The following is a 24,116-nucleotide window of genomic DNA, read 5'->3' as shown; positions in this document are numbered from 1 at the left end:
ACTGATATTGTGAACTTTATTTTTAACATAATATAGCTTACTTTAGATCAGTAAAATGTCAAATGATTTGCCTGATTAACTGTAATGATCTGTGTGTTATCATCTTAAAATAAAGTAAATAGAGTCTCCAGCACCTTCAAATGCTTTAATTTTCAGTTCTTTAGTATATATAGTATAGAACAGTATAATAATTATAATAATAATAATAATCCAATACAATCTATTAAGCAAAAAAATAGAAATGCACAAAACAAAATGCAGAACTAAACATTTCTTAACGTGCATGTGCAGGTACGTGCATGTCCGCTTACCAGACAGAGGTGTCCAGCTCATGGCTGGAAGGCTGGCGATAGTCCAGCTGTGCAAACAGAGGGAAGAGGACCTGCACTCCTCCGATAGAGTGGATGCCACTCTGGACTGAGTGAGTCACCACAGCCTTCACATCCTACAAAACCCAAACACACGTGTAGTCACGTTTAACATGTGCATGACCTGTATCTGAACATGAGTCACTGAGTGCTCTGCATTGAATTAATTAAAAATGTATGTCCCTTAACATACGACCATTATAATGTAGTCAAAACTGGCAACATTGCTTCAGTAATGAATTCAGTTTTGAAATGCACATATTTGAGGGGGTGGAAACAATTCAATTCTAATCAATTCACCAAGTGCAACGCAAAAACATTATGCCTCTGGCCACTGACTGTCAGTAAGAATACTGAAGATGAGGAATAAATGACCATAGTTATTTTGTGTCTGGTCCTCTGGTGTTTAAACTTGTGTCAGTGATTTTGTGTTGTGACAGACACGGGGTGCCCCAAAGTTTTTCCGTTCTAGGATTGGAATTTTTGACGAGGGTATAGCAAAGTTGAAAATATAGGTCACAGTCATTCACATGTTCTGTGTGTGTGTGGTTGTGTGTTTGTGAGGGTGTGTTTGTGTGTGCGGCAGCAGGAGCCTCTTTCACAAAGGAAACAAAGCATTCTCTTTGATGAGAGGGCATGAGAGAAAACTCAATTAAAGTTTGAGAAAAGAAAACACAGAGTGAGTGTAGAAATAACGTTGTGTGTTGTTGTGGTGTGAGCTCATGTATGTCTCAGCAGCATAAAGCAAACTGCACCTCTTCCGTGTATATAACTCCAAAGTAAATCTTGATATGAGAGAAAGCTAATTCCACAACTAGAGCACTGGGACGGCATTTCTCAACAGCTGCAGGAGTTTGGCAAGCTCAACACATTTGCACCTCTGCCCTTGTTAGGCTATTAAAATGAAAAGATGCCAACTGGGCCACTTTCATTACCATAGAGCGAGAAAGAAAGAGTAAAGAGTGGCACATATGGCCCAGCAGGAGGGAACGAGCGGGCTTACAGGTGGTGAATGAATCTGCATTGATTGCTTTAATGCTAGTGCAGCATTGTGGCTTAGCAATATCAACACCAAATCCAAGGGGTTGGCTATTAAGTGCAATATCAGCAAAGGGTTATATTCAATAATAACTTTATTAATACAAAAAGGTGAAAATCAAAGACAACATTATTTAAAACCAATGACAACAGATGAAGGCATCTCACCTGCAGCATGAGTGCATGGGGTGAATGGACGAAAATGGAGGCGTTGTCCTTGGGGGAGGACTCGAGGCAGAGCTGAGCATCTGTGGCTCGAGGGTTGTATGTGAAGGCAATACTAGAGGACAGCTTGCCGTCGTACAGTAAGGTCTTATGATGCTCCGCAAACAGCAGGTCGCTCTCAGCCTTGTATTTGAATGTGCCCTAGGCAGAAGGATATGAAAGAGGAGAAAGGAAGATTAAGTGGAAGTTGTTTCTTTGCCACTTCTCTGCCACAATAAAAAAAATATGTCACTTCATGTCTTTTACATGTTACAACATATTAAAAAGATACAGGAAAGAATATCAAAGCCATTCCGTATTTCAACTGCAAAAAAATACATTTAAACCATAATTCATGTTTGATTTGATTGTGTGCATTTTTTATTAAATGATAATATTGTGCAGACATATCAGGTTTTGTGCTTTCCAACCTGGTAGCCTGGCCCCAGCTGGTAGATGGCCAGGATCTGAGCAGCACTGAGAGCCTCTCCAAACAGGTAAACTGCCCCCATTTGTCCACAGAACACACGGTTGGCATCTGCCGTCTCCGACGATCCCAGGAAACACTTGTCAAATGTCTGCAGCAGGAGAGATGTGGAAGGAAGGAGGGAAGGACAGAAGAAAGACAAAAAATAAGGACAAACAAGCCCAAAAATAGCAAGAAAGAACAGAGGGAAAAGGCACATTCATGTTAACACCAGCTATAAATGGCAACACAGCCTCAAACTACGAGCGCAGTGCAGCTAACATGATAATGGTCCATCTTCTTCGCATCACGGGGAGTGAGGCATAAGCAGAAGTGTTGAGAATGATGAGGCCACGTCTCAATCAAGAAGCTAATTAGATTTCTGACATACTGACACATCTAGAGGATTATGTTACCACTGTGGAGGCATTTGCAGCCCCGAACAAAATTTGATTTAAGGACCTCGTATCTCAGCATGACAGAAAGCAATCCTGAGGACTGAGAGAGGGCTCATATGGTGAAGTGTGAGAAGTGCAGGCATGTGACAGCAAACTGCAAAAACATACATGTCTATGAGTGAGGAAGGCATAGAATATGTATAGAGAACCTGTGCTTTAACCCCATTGTGGAGGTATGGTTTTAAAAAAGAAATGTGATCATATGTTCTTCTTTTGATTTCTTTGATAGGGACAGGGCTCATTAACAGACAACAAAGACTACAACAAACCCTGGATTAACACACTATGGCTGATTTTTAAAAAAACATCCAAACAACCATGATTAAAATAATATATCTGATAATAAAAAGAAAGTAGATAACCCATGATGAACCCACCCAAACTGTGTAACAGAAACAAAAGGAAACCAAACAGTACAATAAGAAACATGTGGTGCCCGACACTTATTGTGAAATACCAAAGTTTTCCAATTGATGATACTCACGTCACTGGTGTTGACAAACCAGGCGATGTCTCCAAAGGAAGCCAGTTCTCCGTTCACATAGCAGCTGAGTTCACTGTTTTTCCAGCGGTTGTAGATGTAAACAAGAGTCACCATGTACCACTGCAAACAAGAAGCATATTCTCACACAAACTGCTACAACCACACACAAAGAACAATGATTCAGGTTTCATTACAAGCTTCTCAATTAGCCTTAATCCATCAAGTTTCACAAATCAGTTGCAGTTCTGCCTATGCTGGATTCTAGTTTTCTCCTCAGCCTTACAAACAGTGAAATAGGTGACTACTGTTACCACCATGAAATGAGTTATTGTGTGGTTACCTGTGGACATGGAAGAGAATGCATTAAAAATCGAGTGAAAAAATTCAACTAAAATGAGCTCTCTTTGTCCTCGTGAGGTTTGTTGAGGTAGGTTGGTGCCTTCATGCCCAGGGGAGGAAGGAGCAAGTTTCAAATTTTCCACAGGCAAAGGCTCTCTCTGCCTGTAATGATCTTCTGTGTGTGTGTGCATGTGTGTGCGTGCATGTGTGTGCGTGCATGTGTGTGTGTGTGCATGTGTGTGCGTGTGTGTGTGTGTGTGTGTGTGTGTGTGTGCGTGCGTATGCATGCGTGAGTGTGTGTGCGTATGCGATTGTGTGTGTGTGTGCGCCTGGAAGGGACTAAAAGTATTAGTAGTATCTCCCATCGCCCTCATTCCTCCTCCGTCTACTTTTACTTTTCCCCAGAGTCAGGTGAGAAGTGACGGTTCTTTCTTAGAGCAAGGTCTGGATTTATTGTGTGTGCACGTGGGTGTCTGTGTCTGACTGTGTGTGCGTGCATGCATGCGTGCGTGTGTGTGTGCATACATAGGATTTCAGTTGTGTATTTACAGAGACATGTCCAGGATTTGTCTTCTGGTGACAATGAATAAATGCTTGTACTCTGCTTTGTTTTTGTTCCTTTCGTACCTTCTGTGGTTTGAAGTCGTATTTTACACAGTGCTGGAATCCTTTCCCCTTGGATTTTAATGAGGTCACTATCAAACAGCCGCCCACAAAGTGTGCAGAGTAACCTAGGCCTTTACTGGTGCGGAAACTGAAAAGAAATGAAGGGAAGGTACAAACACACAGCTTTAACATTCAAGGCCAATATGGATTATGGTGTCCGATACATCATATAAACACTTTAAAAAGCATCTCAAAAGGAAAAACATGGCAAACAATAATTTCTCAACTTCACAGACTCTTCTCATCCTTCTCTGTGTCGCGGCGAGACGGGGCTCCTCCAAGTGATTTAGTGAATTAATCTCTTTTTAAAAAGGGCATGGGGCTGAAGACGAGCTTTTATTACAGATTCTCTCAAGCAGCTCGTTGGCTGCCAGGCTCGGCTATCATTTTCACAGAAGCCCAAACAGATCACCGTTGTATAAATTAGATTTTTGACAGAAATTAATTTTGGGTTGAAGATAAGTTGATCAGAAGGCTTGATTTACTTGCTCCTCCAATGGGGAAGCAAAGGATGGGGAAAGTGAAAGATGGAGGGCAAAGTACAACCATTTTTCATCTGTGATGCTTAATGCTGCACGGCTTCAAACACATTTCAGATATATCGTCGTGGGGATGTTAATACTCTTCAACACCACCTCCCCTACCCTTTGTAATTATTAAACTGGAATATGATCTACTTCCTCTCTGCATTTCATACGTAGCATGTTAACACTAACTTTACGAGTTAGTTGCTAAAAAGGAGGTTGAGGTTCACTGGTGAAAGAAGCAAATCACACTGTCCCTGTGTTACCTACCAGTAGAGGTAAGGCTTGTCTTTGTCTACATTGATGTTGTTGAGAGGATCCATGCGGAGCCATGTGTGGAATGTGAACCCATTCTGGTATGGCCATTTTGCGATGGGAGGCAGAGCTATGGCCTGTGGGACAGAAACAACATGAGACATATAGTTGAAATGATGTAATATTCAAATGAACTAGCTGATTGGTACAGATATGAAGCAAACTAAGATCATCTCTCATCCTGAAATATGTATTTTACTCTTTCAACCGATAGCATTTGTTATGTGCCATCCTCCTAAACAATCCCTGATATAAGCTTGTGTGTTGTTTAAATTAGAACATTATGCATCTGCAAAACGACAAGTAGACAAGATTTGAGGAGCTGTAATGCCCGAGTGAAAATAAGAGATAAAACCGGTGTGGGTCAGTGAGTGTCTGGCTCAATGGAAAGCAGCTTAGAGATCATCTGAAGATTTAATGGAACTCTGTGGAGGTGGACGTTGTGGTTTTTGTACTTACAGCTGCATTCTTTCCTGGAAAGCTGAAGAAGGAGTCAGGACCGTTTCTCTGAGCCATGTACTTCAGCACTGACAAAAGCTTCACTGCATGACGAGGCTGAGGTAAAAACACACACACAACATATAAGGCAACTGATGATGTGATATTAACGTCAAAACAAGCACACACTTGAAGCCACAAATGAATAAAAGCGAGTCAGGCTCTGTTTCAGATCGTTCTAAATTTATCTCTCAGACTTAGACTTTGACATCCAAAGAGATTTACGGAGCAGATTTGACTCATTGATCTCATTATACAAGCATTGGATCCTGCATTTAAAATATGTTGCTCTGACACACAGACATTTGATCATTGGAGCTGAATCAATGTTAAAATTCCTATTTTTGTTTATATTCAAACAATTTTCAATGAGGTAATTATATTTATCATATTAGCAATATTGTGTCACTTTTACTCCGTCCCGTCATTTTATTTCCCTAAAAACGAAAAAGCGGAGCAGTGGCAAGATTCGCTAAAAAGAAAGTGTGAGAGTGAGGTGAAATTTAGAAGCATCAAATCAAACTGCCCTATTTCCTTGACAACTTGATTAGTGTCAGTGATCAATGGGCAACTCTCCCTCTCTTCTTCACTTCGTCTGTCTCTCCCCTCCTGTGCCACTGCTTCTGCCTGGATGCAGCCTATCTTCTTTAGACGCATCATACATCTCGAGTTCAGCGAGGTTATTCTGTTACAGCTGCATTCAGCCCAAGTGGAACATGAGTTTTCACGTTTCACGTTGTGCAAATACCTTTATTTTAGCTCACGCTGTTTGACTGTTGGAAGTAAATACACGCTGAATAATGTGTAATCTCAGGAACCACCTAATATCAATAATGTGGTGCTGCTTTAGAGTAGAACTCTGGCTTCACATGATTTATCTCGTCGTGTGGGATGGCAGCAGTTGAAGTGTTGCTCGCACATTCCTCATGCAAGTCCCAGACGACCAAGACAGATCGCCGTGGCATGACTCTGACTCACCCACTGGCCTTCCTGCCCCTGCAGCTTGCTGAAGAAAAGCTTCAGCTCTTTCACTGTGATGCTGTAGCTGGCGAGCACGCCCAACATGTCCACGAGGAGGTCTGCAAAACAGACACACAGCAGAGGGCGGGGATTACACACAGAGACATACAGGGTTTAACAGACAATTTAAAATAATACAATAATCTCTCAAAGTGAAAAGATGCAACTGCAGTTTGCACAAAAACTGTAGAGATGTGGTAGTACCTGATTTTAGCATTCATGTGTTACTAAAAGGAACCACATAATTATTTTAATCTATAACCTAAAATACTGCAGTGATGCCGAAGCTACCAGAAAGTATTTTAAGTCCCCTTCTGGTGAAAATCAAGTTTTTAAAAGTATTAGAGAGCAGCCTGCTGTTTGAATTCTTTACTTAATTTATTCTTGCTTTTGTCTGAAACTAATAATTTGCAAAGTTGATTTTGTATTTTTTAATGTTTTAATAAAAAGTCAGGGCATTTGCACAATTTTTAACACTGCAACATATTGCATTACCTTGAATCTTCTCTACTGCAGTTTTACATTGTGTTTCTGTGTTTGTGATCATGCAGAATTATTATAGTGGTGCAGCCTGCGCAGTAAACCAGAGGACACACTGGGAGTCTACAGGGCAGTTTCTTTTATGAGTTATCTCTGACTAATGATGAGGCAGAATATGACAGATCTATGACTAGTGCATGCATGCAGTACCCTTGATTTAACTGTCCAAATATGAGGATTAGTGGAGAGAGGGACAACAGGAAGGACATTTATTACGATGAAAAAATCAAAAGAGCTTATATACAACAATTTAATCTCTAAATGTCAATCAATACAAAATGTAAAATGCATATGAGCGATATAACAGCAAAGTGTGGTGAATATAACTATAACCATTACTTTCAGCTGCCTAGTTACTGCTGGGCTGTATCATCCCTGCTCCACTGCACAAACCCTCCAGGCCAGCGCTGTTCTCACTGGCTAAAGTTCACTGAGTCGAACACTGTAGGATTAATTCAAACTAATTTGCAGATGGCCGACAGACTAGACTGGGACTCGGGGGAGACTGTACAGGATGATCGTGCCCTCGCTTGGTGTAATACAGCACAGTGGCTCCAACAATGGAGGATGAAACCACGAGGTAACTGTATTAGAAGAAGAGTTGGTGGGGAAATTGATGTGTTAGTTGTTTTATTATACTCCAATGATTCATGAAGTTGGAATTCATGTTTTTGCTTGTTGTTGCCCCCCCCCCACATAGGGGTCAAAGCTAAGTCCAAGTGAAACATCTCTTCTGGAGGTGATAAGGATGGAATAACTTCTGCAAGTACAGTTCAGCAGTGAATACCTGGAGAACTAGCTGCCTTTACATTTTCAAAATCTGAATGCAAAGGAAGGCTTAGTTCGACTGACATTTTTGTTTAAGTTGGTTAATGAATATAATGCCATATTTCAAATTTGAATCCTTGCATAATATTTTGTTCTTAAGTTTCAGAACTTTAAATTTTTCACTGTTCTCGCACGGCATGCATTTGTTTTCCAGGTTTGACACGTACATTAGAAAAATATCTTCTGAACTGTTAAAACATTTCAGTTTGTGGACACACTCCTGCTCTCCCATTGCAGTCTGTTATTTCAGAGTTGAGTAAACTCGGACTTTTCAAAGTCCTGCCCCCACATTCATGCCCAGCAGCTCTGATCTAAAACTCTGAATCTGATGGTCTGTGATCCTGGAGGCAATGCCTGGTTTCAGTTTCAGAATATGTCATAATATTTAACCCATATAAAAACACTGTGTCCATTGGAGCCTAAAGAACACAGATAACACTGTGTCGACAAGTTATGTTCATCAGTACCTGCGATCATGCTGTCTGTGGTGGATATACGATGGAGCACCTGCTGGATGAGACCCACATCGGTGCACGCCTGCAAGTTTCGGACGCTCTTCTTGAGGATAGCGGTGAAGATGCTCCAGACCTCGGCCTGACAGGTGGGCTCACACTTGTCCAGCAGCTCCACCATGCACACGATGCTCTCCGGCTCCTGGATGATGAAGTTCATCTCCAGGTCAAACTGACCTCCGACCAGCTGGAGGACAAATACAAAGGGAGGTAAGGGAGTGTGGGAGGAAGCGGGGGTGGAGGGTGTCCAGTGTCAGTGAGTCCGTCATCAGGTAAATAGAACAGAGCAATAAACAACTAAGAAAAACTCAAAAGTGCAGTGAATTCCTCTTTTATCACCAGTGATACAAAACAAATTCAAAAAGGCATGATGTGCATCACATTACTTTGCGTATGCACTGCACATCCCTAAACAGATGATTAATCATGCATCAGATCCACTGCTGGCCAACTGGATTAAAGGTCATGGGAGAAACACAGGTCCCTGTCAGTCTATCTGTGTGTCTGTCAGTGCACTGGGCTGTTTACAGCTACAGCCTCCAGACACTGTGATAAGTCACCCAGAGCAGAAAATATCAAACAAGAAGCCATGTCAGTGAAACTAAGTCGGACATTACAAACTCAAACAGTGGATTTAAGGGTCTTTTGTTCCTGAGGGAGGCTGAGGAAAACTAATAGCAGCTGACACAGCCTGGCAGACACAGACCTGAGTTATAATTTAGATTTACTTAGAATATATACAGTGATGCATTCAGAGTGAACCTCACCCAAAGATCTATAGAAAAGCCTTTTAATGCCTGATTTCTAACTGATGATTGTTTTTAATTTGATTTCATATCATCTCTTATTTTTATTTTGTCTGGTTTTGTTCTGTGTTGTTTATAAAATGTATTAGAAATAAAGAGAAACTTAAAATACAACCAACATGTTGCAATACTGTAATACAATACTGTATATACTGTATTCCTTTGTACAAATACTGTAAATGACACTGGGTTCCACAGTGTGCGGAACAACAACACAAGATTGTATTTTGAAATAAAAGGTTTTAGCACAGATCTCCAGCTTGTTCCGGGGGCAGTCAGGTAGAATGTCTGTGATATTACAAAGGACTAATGTCCTTTGTGTGTGGAAATAAATTGTGTGAGCCATAAATGTCATAATTTGTCACTTGTTAATAGTTGTGATGACGTTTTTATTATTGAACCCTGCCTAATAGAAAAAGATAAGGAAAATAACAATGTTGATGTCATATTAATATTGTGAGTGACGCCGTCATGTGTATAAACAAGGACAAAAAAAAAGAAAGGGTGAGAGTCATACTCGGCCATTAGACGAGCTGTGTGTGAAAACAATATGATCTGGTTTAGGGAATGAAAACTGTCCCATTAAAATGACTGAGGTGGGATTAACACTGTGGGTGAGAGTGTTGAGTATAAGATATGAGACGGGGGGGGCGGCTGCTGCTGCAACATCCTTAAAGACAAAGGGATGAGGTGATGATAACACTGACACACACCTCACCTTTTGTCCCTTTACCCTCATCTCATAGATATCTTTTTATTCTTTCACGTCTAGTAGGAACATTAAAGTAATCGTACACTATCCATCACCTTTGCTCACAATCACAGAATACACATGTCCCATTTCCTTTATCTGTCACCTCTATAGAGTCTTGTCTTAAAAATGAATGGACGGGTATCTTGTACTATTGTTATAGTTTAACACCAAACGGTGTTTTACATAATCATATTTAACCATTATTCATGTGACAATAACACTGTTTATTATCTAAGAACGATATTATCCCTTAGTCTGGTATTTTTATCAGTTAATTGTTTAGTATATAAATGGAACTTTTATTCAATCTTAAGATGTCATTATAAAACCTGCATAATATTGAAATGTAAATGAGGTTTAACATTTTACAGTTAAACCATTAACTTTATTATACATAACTATGAATAGGAAAAAATGAAAAACAAAAATACAACCAAATATAAAGGACTTGAACTGAGAGAATAAACCCTTTTTTCCATAAAATATAAATAATATTTCAAGGCTATGAATAACAACTAACAAACAAAACCTAACTTATCGGGGGAGTGACGACAAAAACCTGCAGGTACAGTAATAAAATTAATTATCTGCATGAGTAGAAGAGGATAGGTTGAAAAAAATGTTTTCGAGTTTTGTAAAGAGAAAAAAAAACACAGTAGACAGTTTATACACTAAAATGCAGTACACGGTACAATCAAAAAGATACTTAGACAAAAAGGATTCCAATGAAGGAAATCCTTTCAGTGAAAATATCCCGTAGCCACCTGTAGGCAACAAGCTGATGTTAAAGTACATTTCTACTAACACATGCATGCTGCTAATGCCCCACTGGCAACCTGTCTCCTTTCCTTTTTGTCACTCAGCAAGTCACTGATAAATCACACGGCTGTCTACAAAGTGAAGTTCGCCGACTTCTGAGTGGATGCCCCCTCAGTTGCAGCAAGGTCTGCCAGTAATGGATGTCGGGTGCCACTTTACCACAGTAGCAGTTGATTTATGAGTCTGACACCGCACATGAGTCATCAATCCATCAGACAGTTGACCGAGGGGACGGAGAACAAATGTGGAGAAGATGGAGACAGAGTGCCACACTACAGTGACATGCACCTGGCAAGGTGGGACACAGGTAAGGATGATAAGATTGAGTTTGGACCTGATGTGTGACTTGTGTGGAACAGAGCTGCTATAATTGGGCAACCTGATAAACCGATCAAGAGAAATTAATAAGTAACTTCTTTCATTGTTCTAGCGTCATTTTCTGCTCTGGGGGATGGGCATCTTCACTAAAGCTGTTTTCCAAAAATGTTGATAGACATTTCCCTGCCAGCTCCCAAATGTCCCGAGTGTTGATCTGCTGATTTCTTCATATGTGAAAAATAAACCCCAGAAAATAACCAGACCCAATTTTCCATAAACAGCTTAAAAGAGAAATATAGAGCTGTGAATTGTAGAGATCTGTGTGACCAAAATTATAGTTTATATTTCACATTTTTAAAAAAGAGTCCGCTAAGAGTTTTTTAATTTGTTTTTGAGGTGAATGTTTAACTTGACAAGTATCTTGGGTAGAATCTGGAGAGCCAAGAACTGGACCTATGATTTCTTTAAATTGAATCAGCAAGAGTTTGTTCAGTGCTGCATTTTACAATAGACAGCTTTTGGAAAAAAGTAAATATCTCACAGCATAAAGAATAAAGTGCTAAGCACCTTCACCAGGTATGAAGTATAGAGCTGCTGCTGCTATGAAAATGCACAGCAGCTGGTTATCATGATGGTACTGGGTACAAAATAGTAATAATGATCAGCAGCCCTAAAACAGATTGAATTATGCAGCCATTAATCAACAATGATTCTTGAACATTGATGTAGATTAAAAATAAAATTCAATTTCTGATAGCAATTTCATTGTGTCTAATGATGCATGGCGAGGTTTGCAGTATGTCATTTTCTTAAATTGTTCAGTTCAATCATCTACATTGCTCTATTTTAGGAACAGGTGTGGAGGGTTGCCAGCTCCAGCCTCAGCTCCGGCCAATGAGAGCTCCGCAGCTAAAGCTTCAATAAAGACACTGGCTTTATGGTAGCTAGACACATGATCCCTAGCTGGGTAACCTAGCCTGGCCGTTCTCCCCTGAGGCCTGCCTGAATTAATCATGGCTGAGCAGCCAAGCAGCTACTGGGCCGTAACACAAAGCCCAAACAAGCTTCCATCGTCGCCACACAACAACATAGGATGATAGGGATGAATGGCACACCAGAGCTAAACTTGTATTTCAGCTTGCTCGATAACTGAAGCAAGGATTCTTGGAAAGGTCAGACTTAAAATCCAATGTCAACAATGTCTGACAACTGGGCAAAAAGAAATTATACACCTGCTTAACGATGGCATCTTTACATTGTCATTGTGACACATCAAAATATAGTAAAATATCACAGAGCATCCATCCACGGAATACACCTTGATGTCAAAGTACAGCTTTCTGATCACTTTACTGTCGACAAAGCTTTTCATATCATGCTACCACTTATGATTAAACATCTCCACCTCACCCACATACCCCCAAACATTAAAGCCACAGTATATAACTTTTAGCGCCCTCTGCAGGTACAAGTGGTGATTAAAGGGCTCTGTGTCAGAGCAACTGAGTGGTAGTCCTCTCTACAGCAAGTCTATTAAGAATTCTGGATATTTTAAAAGTTTCATCACTAAATATGGAAATAAACGCTGGTTTTTACTTAGTTCCAAGTCTTGTTAACTAAACTACAGTTCAGCATTACTCTTGAACTGAACTGAATGAAAGTGACACCATTCTCTCTAGTCCAAGTCAGTGTACCATCAAACTAATTTGGAAGCTAACATCTTGAAAAAAAAAGCTATATACAATTATTTAAGCAGGTACATTTTTATGAGGCTTCATGAGATTATCTAGATTCAATTATTCCCACTCTTGTTATAAACCACAGAAAACACATTTTCTGCCAGCGAGCAAGAAGCTGAGAACAAGTGGAGATTTACTTAAAAAGCACAAAAGAGCTATTCAAGGTCTGAACAGAACAAAACAGGCGTCTAAATCATTAGAGAGACACGTGAAGCAGAAAGATGAGAGAGAGCAACAAATTATGGCCATTTTGTACCAAAGAGTGAGTAAATTACTCAGCTAAAATTAATAGGCAGAAACACTGACGCTGTCAAACCATGGCTGCTGGGGTGTTGTGCCATTGTGTGTGTGTATCCATGTCAATGTTCATCTTTTGGTTCTCCCTCTAATGAACCTGCAATTAATTCTGTGAGCGAAATCATTTGAATATGAAGTCATTTGCCTGAATGAGACGACAGCAGAGACAGACAATAGATAAATCTCCGTGACAAATTTGTGCTCACGTCTTGCACGTCTCCAGTTTGTCAGATTGGACAATCAACATAGATGACATATATCATGTGATATCATCTGACAGTTCGGATGTTTAAGCCGTGGGACAGGACAAGGGGAGGATTTGAAATATCTAATGTTTGATTGACTCCACTGTAGAGCTAGGATTTCTCTAAAACATGGTGTGTTGTTATAAAGCCTAGTTCAATTGGCCTATGAGAAATTCGAATACGTTCTTGATTGTAATTACAACCCAGCTTGACTGTGGTTTCCAATCACCCCATATATAAATCAAGTCGGCAAAACAGTCCGACAAATAGGCTGTCTGAGTAACCATGCTTTGAGCACACACCACTGGCCTACTTTCAGCAGCTCTCTTAACTGGAGCTCTTAACAAGCCATCATGTCAAACCAAAGCAGTTTAGCTTATTCATCCACAAGAGCCTCCCTTTACAACTCCCAAAACGAAACATCCATCGCAGAAAACCAAAACATGATTCTTGATATGACAACATCTTATAATCCAGCGCTCTTCCCTGCTGATGAACCCTCACATTTCCAACATACTGACGTGAGATGTTGAAATGGCCCCAGCAGATAGGGCGGTCAACCAAGTAATCTGTACGTCCCTGCGGTGCTGGCAGTGATATGGTGGAATGAGCCTCTGATTGAGGAGGTGAAGGGACACGGTGAAATGTGAGGCACTTCACTTGAAGGGGCTTATATTCTTACACTATAAAAAAAAAAACATTTTACTAAATTACATCCATCTCTGATTATAGTGCTTTTATTGAACAAGTAACAAATGAGGTGAAGCGGCACCAGCAAGTTTAAAATTACATTTCTTTGTTTTCAACAAAGGAGAAGAGGCAGAATAAGGAAGAACAACCAATAGTGCATCAATGGGATATCAAAGCAGTGTAAAATATAGGAACTACATTGTGGAGGCAGGCAAGTAAAGAATGTGATGTGGTGACACCCTTGATGAAAATTCCCCGTTGACTAAATGTCAATGCACAGCAGCGATTTGGAGATTTATTGACAAACGCCTGATAAGCTCAGAGGACAACTGACAAATGTCTCTGGTTCTTCATTGATTACATGTCAGAGGATGTCGCACCTTGTTAAGCCCTGTGAGACACAACTCTGATTTGTGAATATGAGCTACACCAATAAAAATGTGATTAATTGATAACATTTCTGAATCATGATTTTTATTGAATGCTGCCCAGTCTTGCTCTCACAACTCACCCAGTCCCTTAAAGTCTATACATCTAATACATGTGACAGAACTAAATAAGTATGAATTACTACAGTTGTACCGCAGCATGGTTATTGGTTATTTTGTTCCTACCCACTTCCAGCCCGGTGGATGAGCCTGCCACTCTACAGTTTTCAAAGAGGGAGTCGAAGGTAAAGTGGTGACAATTATTCATGCAGTGGCGGAAAACACAGGTTCAATGGTCACAGCTCATTGGAGCCTTTTTATCCGACTCCCTCACTTCATATATAAGTGTTTATTCCAAATCCACTTTATGAATATTTTATAAAGCCACCAAATAGTTTGTTTTTGTAAAATTGGGATTAATGTGATGATTATTCAGCTCTGATTTCTTAGTTATTACTCTTTTTTACTGATTATTGTACGTTTTCTCTCATCAGTGCCACTTTGCTTCCTTCCTTAAAATATCAGACAAAGACGTGACAGAGGTACCGCGGGGGACTGAGATATTTAAATAGCTGTATTTCTAAGAATATCTTCAAAAGGATAACCTGCCAAGCTCGGCTGGCAGTCGTTTTTACACTACATTTAACATGAGAGTGCTTAGGCAGCAGTCTGATCAACACATAACTTCCTTTGTTGTTCCAGTCATTGGCCTGAGAACACAGGTTTGGAATAACATGCAGTGAATACTGGTCTGATTACAGCTGGTAACTTCACATAGAATTCTTTCATGCAATTGCAAAAATCATTATCCTGTATTATGTCGTCTGCACTGTATGATGGAGAAAAGAACTATCTATATAAAAAGAAAAGCAACTAGAGAATTAGCACATACAATATATTTCCATCGAAATGGGAGAGTAAGGATTTTGATTGGATAGATTATGATCCATCATTCTATAGCCATGCTGTTCCTTCCTTCTGTTTCATTTGCTGACAGTGTAAGGTGATTTTACAGTGCCTGTATAAGCTCCCTACTTATGATGCGGCCATCCTCCAAAATACAGCTTTATAATTTCTCATTAAAAGCAAATGCACTGCCCTAAACAGGGGCAGGAATTATCCCAAGAGAAGGAGGAGGGATTAGTTTCATAGCAGCAGTTTGATATGTATTCATCATTGCACAAATATAAGTACATGCACTTATCGTGCATTTCCATGGTGTCTGAATAATCTGAAAAATGGGAGACGTGAAGGCCACCTGAGTTAAGAAAACTCAGAAAGTCATTGAAAATGTTGGTACATGAGCTGCTGATACCAGAACTTATAAACTACATTTTTAAACTACACGTTTGAAATCCTCTGTATACCTGTCACACTTAATCTTCGTTATTTGCCCTCATTAATATGCAAATATTGAAAAAGATATGTCAATGTGTTCTTTAAACACTTAATGATTACAGCACATTTTGTTCTTGTTTACAACCTCCATGTTTTCTCCATATTCCAACTCACAAGCACATAAACCCACCAGAGTCAGATCAATGACTTCACAACATCAGGCAAGTGGGACTTTATAAGTAGCACGTAAATGCACAAACCAGTGTGAGAGGCTGCTCTTCACCTTTTTTCAAATTATGCCAATAAGTCGTAAAAGACGAAATACATATGAAGGAGAATTCTTTAACAGGGGCACTGCCTACAGTATCTGGCCATCTAGCTTCAGCTGCAGGGTGGATGCTATTGTCAACAGAAGGAAAAGGCTTGTCAGGAAATAGTCCTCATTAGACATCAGATTCCAGGCTTCAGGACAATCTGACAATTTGTGTTTTTCTAGAAACACTGACTGCTTCTGGAATGAAATGTTAAAAATTACAGCAATACTAAATATATTCACAGCACAGTTCTCTGCTTGAGAAATCTTTATGTGGTCTCTGTCTGGAATAGGTTATTCAGTATTAACACAATTCATGCTGAAGCTGTTTCCTCTCTGCAGACGGGGGGTTGGAAATAAAGATTTGATCAGGACGGAGATAAACAAAGAATTTCATTGTTTGATATCGCAACGCCGATGATTTCAGTTTGCATAGTGTCAGAAAATGGGAAGGTTGGCTCGGGTGCAACTTGTTAAAAATAGCAGCTGGAGCAGGGAGGTGAAGAAGGAAAGAGATAAACATTAGTGAGGAATTCCAGCCTGCTTGAAGCACGAAGGAGTGAAATGAGAATTTCAACATGAAAGACCCTTGTTTAGTCGCTTCATTTCAAAGATAGCCAGCAAAGTTTTCAAAGTAGACAAAGTGTTCACATTCAAAGATTTGGTATGCATCTTTAAAAACATAATAATTGATATCTCTTCCTTATGTACCTTTTTTTGATTGATCTAAAATCTGTGTATATACCATCTGCTTACTAATAATAACTTCTGTAAGCCATTATCTACTTAATAAATTGACTATCAGACCGCATTTCTCAGGATCTGTTCGGTTTCGCGCCTCAGCCAAACAAGTTCCTTGGAAAACCCTGAATGTGGAATCAGGAAATAGTCTGCAGTTTGCACACTTGTTGCTCCACTCTAACCTGCTTCCTGAGGTTTGTTCTTAATGGTGTCACTGCAGCTTCCTCTGTTTTTTCCTACAAATACGGTTAACAAAGGCAGCTCTTAACTGATGACCACAACACAGAGCAAACGCCAGTACTACTTACAAACAAACCAGTTTAAGCACACAAGACCTACTTTGTAGTTAGTATTTGCTGAATGGGCACCACTAAAGTCTATATAGTTTTTTTGTTTAGGCTACAGATGCAAAAACTTCAATCTTGTCTTTTAAAAAGAAGCAAGACACAAAGTGACAGCCATGATGTTGCATGTAACAGTTGCCCCTGGGAAACCAAAACCAACTGTTGAACCTTGATGACTTGAGGATAATTCAATGAACCATCACAAGATGCCAAACCAATAACCTCAGTGATGTCACAGCATCAACACTCACGACCTTTTCACATTTACTTCAATGGGTTGTGAGCAGGTGCTGCCTGTCTGATGGTCCCGTACATGGTTGATGTCACGGCCTCATGTCTCGTCATTTGGGTTTATGGGTTACTGCATCATTCTTTTGGCATCTGGAAAAGGCCTCCTGGATACATGTTTGACATTATGGCAGAAACATCACATCCAGTGTATTAGGATGCAAAGTTGGGTTATTTGGTCTTTCATATACTGCAGTTTCATCATTATTAAGTTTAGGCAGCTCGTTGACAGTTGTCATGAACATGTTTTCAAATATGGAAAGTTGTAGTGTTTCCATGTTTTTATCTTAAAGGGCTAAAGAGGAGGAAAGTGATCTGCTATTAAAATGAAATGCAAAAATGTAGTTCTTATCTGTAGCTCTGGCAGATGAGCACATATCTGGGTGAGGATTGCACTGCCTTAAATTTGCCCTCACATTTTCATTAAACCACTTTTACTCAACCTCCTCCTCCTGAAGTACAGGTACTGCAATCAAACCATGAGATCATTAAAAGGGGGGGGCTACTGCAGCAACTCAAAATTACTTAAGTGAGGCATCAACTTTTTCGAGAGTTAAGAAAAGCTGGTTGATCAAGTAAAAAACATCTGGTAAAAAAAAAAAAAAAGCTCTCCAAGCTGTCGAGACAAAAGCTGGATTTTTTCCAGTGGTAAACACTATGTGACGATTGATTTTGCAGCTTTCATTGTTGGGCTTCATCTCTCATGCGTGAACTGTGCTCCACGGAGGTTGAATGCCAGGCCATGGCAGCAGATCAGTAGCTGATGCTGAGTGAGAAAGCAGGTCAAGGGGAGAGGAAGCATCTAGGGGTAGGCAGTCAGGTTCGGCCAAGGGCCAGTTCTGCAAGCTCTGCTCACTGGAGACCCAGCACAGATTTACAAGTACAAACAATGAAACAGGCCTCTGTGTAATGCATGCTCATTTGTTTGCATATTATTTCTACTTATTTGGTGATAAAATACATTTTAGAAGGAGTTTGACTCTTGTTTTAATTCTTCTTGACAAAGCTTAAGTGCAGCTGTTGGCTATTGGAGTAGCTAGTACCCAGTCACACTTCTTCATTTCCACTGTGAGCAGAAACTGTATGCCATCTGGTCTTACGTGCATGCATACATGCGTTATAATTATTTCTGAAAGCCAGAATACAGTACAAGCATGCAATCTTAGTATTAGTTTCACATCACCTAAACAAGCCAATTCTACCACACAGACAGAGCTGTTTCATGCACACTAAAATTTAATGGCTAAACAATTAAAGGCGAGAGGAGAGCGGATGATCTCTTGTGAAGAGCAGCGTCATGCAGTCGATCCCATGACTAATACAGAGTTATATGCTACAGGCTACGCTGCAACCAAAGCATTTGCTTACGAGCAGGAAGAGAAAAAAAACTAAATGGTCACTATTGTGTCAGTGTTCTGTAACAGGCCAGCTCCACAAAGGCTGATTTGTTTGAAGTGAAACATGGTTGGATTTCATCACCACTATCACTATCCACTAAATCATAAACATGAAGAGCATGGCACAGTGTGTAGAGAGCAGTGGGCAATGAATACATCTTCCTGAGTGAAGAACCAAACGGGGAATCATAGCAAAATATTGAATCATCTTTCACCTCAGTGCTGCCCATGCCACAGGGAGTTAGCAACATACTCCTGACTGAATGTTAGCCTGCTGCGTGGGCTCACATCATGTCAAACACCAATTGTAAATGCTGGTTGAACAAATAACAGCATTTAATTTATGTGAGCAAAGTAGAAAGTTCTGACAAATAACTCTGCACTGGTCCCGATGGAAGGGCTGTATGAGTGAATGCAATTAATTACTAATCAATGAATCGGACAGAAACAATACTAAGGTGGAACAACAAAAGACTTCAACATTGTATTTCTTAGAAAAAAGAGGAGCATTTCTTGTTATGTTTTAATATTCACATGTTTTGTGAGGATTTAACATTGAAACTTGGCCAGCAGGCAGGCAGCATTAGCATATCATTACACCCCCCGCTGTGAGGAGAAGATTGTGTGCCAGGAGGTTAATACAGCTTTCTGTTTAGCCAAAAGCTCTGCTATAGTGTTCCAGCATGTCAACAGTGTTAACATCGTGTGTGTGTGTGTGTGTGCGTAAGTATGTCTGCATTTTCAGCTGATTATTAACGGTGCGACTTACTTATCCACTGGATAAACGTGAAGGTGAATCAGCAATGACAATGAGATTTGTGGCCAAAGGCGAAGGTGCATTTAGAGGAGCCTGGTGTACAGCTCTGTTTGGACGGGAGTACGACAAAGACATACAGTATCTTGGGTTTGGTCATTTTGTAGAGGCTGTAACCACTGAGATTATCTATCTTAAAAATGTCTGCCTAGATTTGAAAGAAAATAATGTTTTTTATTCGGATGAAGTGATCCTGGCCACGCTCTTAATGGTTTGGTATTAGTCTACAAATGAAAAAGGTATGAAAGTGCAGTTTCTCATCGGCACTGCGGCCGACTCAGCGGTTGAGTTTAATTATTGTGTTGTTGGTCTTTGAGAGTCTCCACCAACACTTCCTGTTCCCAGCTTCCTCCATCATAACCGGTGGCATTCTGTGTGAATGCATGTGTGAGCTGGCAGTGTTTATAGAAGAAACAATAAGGAAGGAGAGATGGAGGCCGAGAGGCAGATTTCATTATGGCCCTGCTTCCTGAAACTACACTGCAGCGAGATGCAGCAAAAAAATGTGCAGCAGGTTAATCTTTCACTAAACTGTCAGCTATTTAACCAGGGTAAAAACAAACTGGACGTAGAGTGGATTCTGTTCTCTGTGGAGAGATACAATACTACCAAGATATACATCCACAGATATAAAAACACACAATAAACATAGGTTGCTGTTTTTTTCTCCCTAGATGTTTTGTCCCACAAGAATAACTGGGATTATTAACCCATCTTAAAGTAAACATGACTTCTTCTACTCTGTGTTCTTTACACCTACACATTGAAAAGAAACACATCTGGTGGAAAATAGATTCTATTGCAGTGCAAAGCAATAAGTTGACAAATGAGCGTAAACAAATTGAGGTGACTGAAGTTGGTGCAACAATTTTGTGACAACCAAAGCAAAAAAACGTATAATTGTGCATATGTGAATATGTGTGGATATTTCTTATTACAATTTTTAGGAAACTACTAAAAAACTCTAAATTGCCATATAGTTTTTACACTCAGTATTTCCGCTTGCTACAAAGCCCCAAAATACATTAAACACACATTTTTCTCATGACACATCCTTCAAACATGGATGAATCTAAAGGCCGTCTGCCTGTTTTGTCAGCACACAGCAGGTGATGAGGAGGCACAATGGGTAATTTATCTGATCTGCTTCGGGGCGAAATAGTGACACACTAGGCAAGTAAACAGAAAACTGACATGTCAGTTGTGGTAATCTAGGACCAGTTAGAGCTAAAGAACAGCGGCAGATGGTCACACCTGTGTGCTCAGTTGATGTGTTGATACCAGCCCGACAACTTGAGCAGGAAGTTAAAGTCAAAACGGGGGAATGGCCACAAAAATACCCTCTTTTCTTTACGGGAATAATTTAAAAAAAGGTTACAAGCACCAACGGCAGTGAAGTCAGAAAAAAAAACAAATCCCTAACTGAGGACCATAAACAGAGTTGCTTGTATAGACGACATGCCTCGAGTGCTTCACGCCACTTTTAGCTACAGTGGAGAAAAGGTAAAAGGTGTGACCGTGGAGTCGAGCTGATTCGACAGATAACAGAGAGAAGCAGATACAGGGTTTCATTCATGTGTCAGATTAGAGGGCTCTTTGTTACTGCCAGAGAGGCCGACGCTGGCTCGCGGAGTGGACGAGGATCGCCCTCGCTCCCCTGGCACTTGTGTTAAGATTGGAAGCAGCTGAAGGGAGAGTTTGTGTCTTTGCTGCATTACTGTCGACAACAAATGCACATTAGGGCAGGGCATTACAAGAAGCTGCCATCTTGATCCTATGAGTAATCATTTCAATGGTACTGCAGTTATAATTGGTTTGATCGGCCTCAAGAAAAACTTAAGTATTTATTGCTTAACTTTATTATAAATACAGATAAATAAAATTAAAACCAAAATATTTTAAGAAAATAAGCATTTTCTTTATGTGAAATATATGCACGTCTTGTCTGCATTGTTTATTCTGTAAGATAAACGTTTTCGTATCTGTAAACAAACGCTGATACCAATATGACTGTGAATGGGCCGATATTATTGGATAAATAAATCTGTCAAGTTATCTCACAATCTAACTGTGGCCAGCATTAGCTTCTGCTAACACAGAAGGAAAAGCAGCCACTACATTTGCATGGTTCCTTTCTGCAGCGGTGAAGAAATTATTTCACTTATGACAGCCAGTCTCACCGGAGGATCCTCAGTGTCAACATCAGAACAACACATGATTAAGTGGGCTACAACACAACATCATACAGATGCTGTGAATGTTCCGACAAACCATGACACCTTGAAACAATACTGAACAAACAGAAGATTTTTCCTTTTTGACACAAATAGAATTACAGAGCGCGCACGACAAGGTGTATTCTTTTTTCTAAATCCACATAACGTGAAACATTTAAAGAGTCTATGACTGGAGCCACATAAAAGTACTTTTGAGAGCTCAAAACAAACCCTAAACTAGAACAATGCAAGAAGCATTTGCCCGCAGCACAGCATGGGGGGGGGCACATGAAGATGGAAGGAAACAAGTTACAGTCTCAGAGACACACTGCCAGTTTACTGGGAGAAACGTTTTGTGTAACACATAATAACATGCATCGTTATCTTGATGTGAAATTATCTCTTGATATCCTGCAGCCCTACTTTACAGTATACAGTTAAAGGTAAATTTCATTTTAAGGTTTCAAGGGGAAAACTGTGTCTAGTGGATACTGGTTATCACTGCTGCCGCTGCTGTAACCAGGCCCAAGACGATGCCTTTGCGTAAAGCCAAAGTTGAATTCCACTAACCTGCCACTTAACATTAAACACAGACCTTTCACTTAGTCAATGGTTTACAGAGCCTGAGGTGGTTCTGTGCTGCACACTGTTGAGAGCAGCACTGCTCTGTGTAGCCGATGACTCTAAATTAAAGCCCATATTTAATTTGAGAACATAACAGTGCTCAGACGATAAAATGGAAGCCAGATATTATCGGGCCCTGTCGGCGTTTCACAGAAATACTAGTATCAGAATAGATTGAGCAAACAGTTCATGATGCATCAGAATTTTATTGCTTTATAAGGCTAGTGTGTTGCAAGTTGACACAGAAATAGATCTGAGCTGGGCAGATGAAGGTGTAGAGTCTGGTAAGAATACCTGTAATGTCACACAAGCGAGCTTTTTAAAGTGAGGAGACATTTATTCTTTTATATTGTCATTACAAATATACAGAATGAATTAGGTCTTAACGCCTTGACTTTTGCACTCTTGATCATGTTTTAATAGCGATAGTGCCCTCGGAGGTGTCCTAAAACTGCTTCATAGACTGTAAGGAGGGCAATCTTTTTATCCTAGTGCACGTTGTGCGTTACTCATGTTATCAAATCTGCAAATTCTCATTGCCCTGGTATGCACTTTGAAAATTGCCAACTGTCCTCTGTCGACTGACGCTGACGTAGACGGATAAATGTGTCAGTAGTGTTTGTTCCAGACAAAACAACTGAGAATTGAAGCCTCACTTTGCAGCTCCTTGCAGCTTTCATCATTTTTTGTTTCGGTTGGCAGACTAAGAAAATCCAACCTACTGCTTCCTGTAACACTGAGGTCAACCACTTACAGCAAAGTGCACACAGCACATACGCTCTGACTACAGGCCACGTGCCTTACAGGATCGAGTAAAGAAATAACTGGGGAAAAAAGTCAAATATTTACTGAGCACAAGAGCTGACACACTACACTAGGGCCTGGGGACCATTGGACTGGACGTCTCACAGGTAGCCAGAAATAGGTGTCCAATTGTTGCCCTGGCAGCATTTGTTCAGCCGTCTCTCTGTGTGATGCAAGACACACACTGTATATCAGTGAGTGTGATCTTGTGGGCTGGGGGAGCTGCTGCCCCGTGTTTTATCTGAATGGGTTAGGAGGTTATGTGGAGTCGCAAACTAAACAATGACAGTGACAGAAAGCAGCAGAGTTGTGAAGCAGGATGTTTATTCTCAGCAGAATAAAGTGACCCCTAGTGTAAAAGATATTGTTATCACTGTTATTTTATTAGAAAAAAAGGTTTGAAGATAAGTTTGATGAATCTTCATAGCACCCAGATAAATTTGATTCTACAGAATTTTAAAAATGTAGTTACGAAAACTAAAATCAAATTGTGAAATAGAACAGCACTGCCTGCTTTATGAGACCATGCATGGGTCCTGGACACTGCACCGACCTGAAAGCATTGCAAGACGGAGAGGAGTCACCTAAACTCACTTTGATTGATTGGAAATGAAATTTAGTACAAGCAAATAATTAAACAACTGCATGGTAACAAGAGTTTGGAGCCCAACTCAGCTGCAGAGAGCAGCTAAGAAACTCCCATTAATGGAAGTAGATGACAAAACTGTAGGAACTGAGGGAACATATCGAAAAGATCAACATGAGCCAGAAGTCCACCACAGCAAAGATGGCAGCTTCATACAAACCTGCTGTTTATGAAACAACTAAAAGTGAGAGAATTCTGGGGTTATGGTTTTGATGCAGTTTTGAAAAAATCTATG

The 24,116-nt window shown here is 40.2% G+C and overlaps 1 protein-coding gene across 6 annotated transcripts in view; it reads right to left on the bottom strand.

Moving 5' to 3' along the window:
• lrba (LPS-responsive vesicle trafficking, beach and anchor containing) overlaps nucleotides 1–24,116 on the bottom strand; it is a 173,105-nt gene that overhangs the window by 145,342 nt on the left and 3,647 nt on the right. For all 6 annotated transcript variants that reach the window (XM_069529934.1, XM_069529936.1, XM_020101206.2 and 3 more), the window contains exons 2-10: nucleotides 8,216–8,447; nucleotides 6,339–6,439; nucleotides 5,322–5,417; nucleotides 4,818–4,939; nucleotides 3,985–4,111; nucleotides 3,019–3,138; nucleotides 2,042–2,188; nucleotides 1,575–1,772; nucleotides 312–445 (exon numbers count right to left, since the gene is read on the bottom strand). In XM_069529934.1, the coding sequence (XP_069386035.1) occupies nucleotides 312–445; nucleotides 1,575–1,772; nucleotides 2,042–2,188; nucleotides 3,019–3,138; nucleotides 3,985–4,111; nucleotides 4,818–4,939; nucleotides 5,322–5,417; nucleotides 6,339–6,439; nucleotides 8,216–8,447 (1,277 nt within the window). The remainder of the gene's footprint in view (nucleotides 1–311; nucleotides 446–1,574; nucleotides 1,773–2,041; nucleotides 2,189–3,018; nucleotides 3,139–3,984; nucleotides 4,112–4,817; nucleotides 4,940–5,321; nucleotides 5,418–6,338; nucleotides 6,440–8,215; nucleotides 8,448–24,116) is intronic.

Source organism: Paralichthys olivaceus, chromosome 8, assembly GCF_024713975.1.
Source record: "Paralichthys olivaceus isolate ysfri-2021 chromosome 8, ASM2471397v2, whole genome shotgun sequence".
Lineage (NCBI taxonomy): Eukaryota > Metazoa > Chordata > Actinopteri > Pleuronectiformes > Paralichthyidae > Paralichthys > Paralichthys olivaceus.
This window is presented reverse-complemented; position numbering and strand designations above follow the sequence as displayed.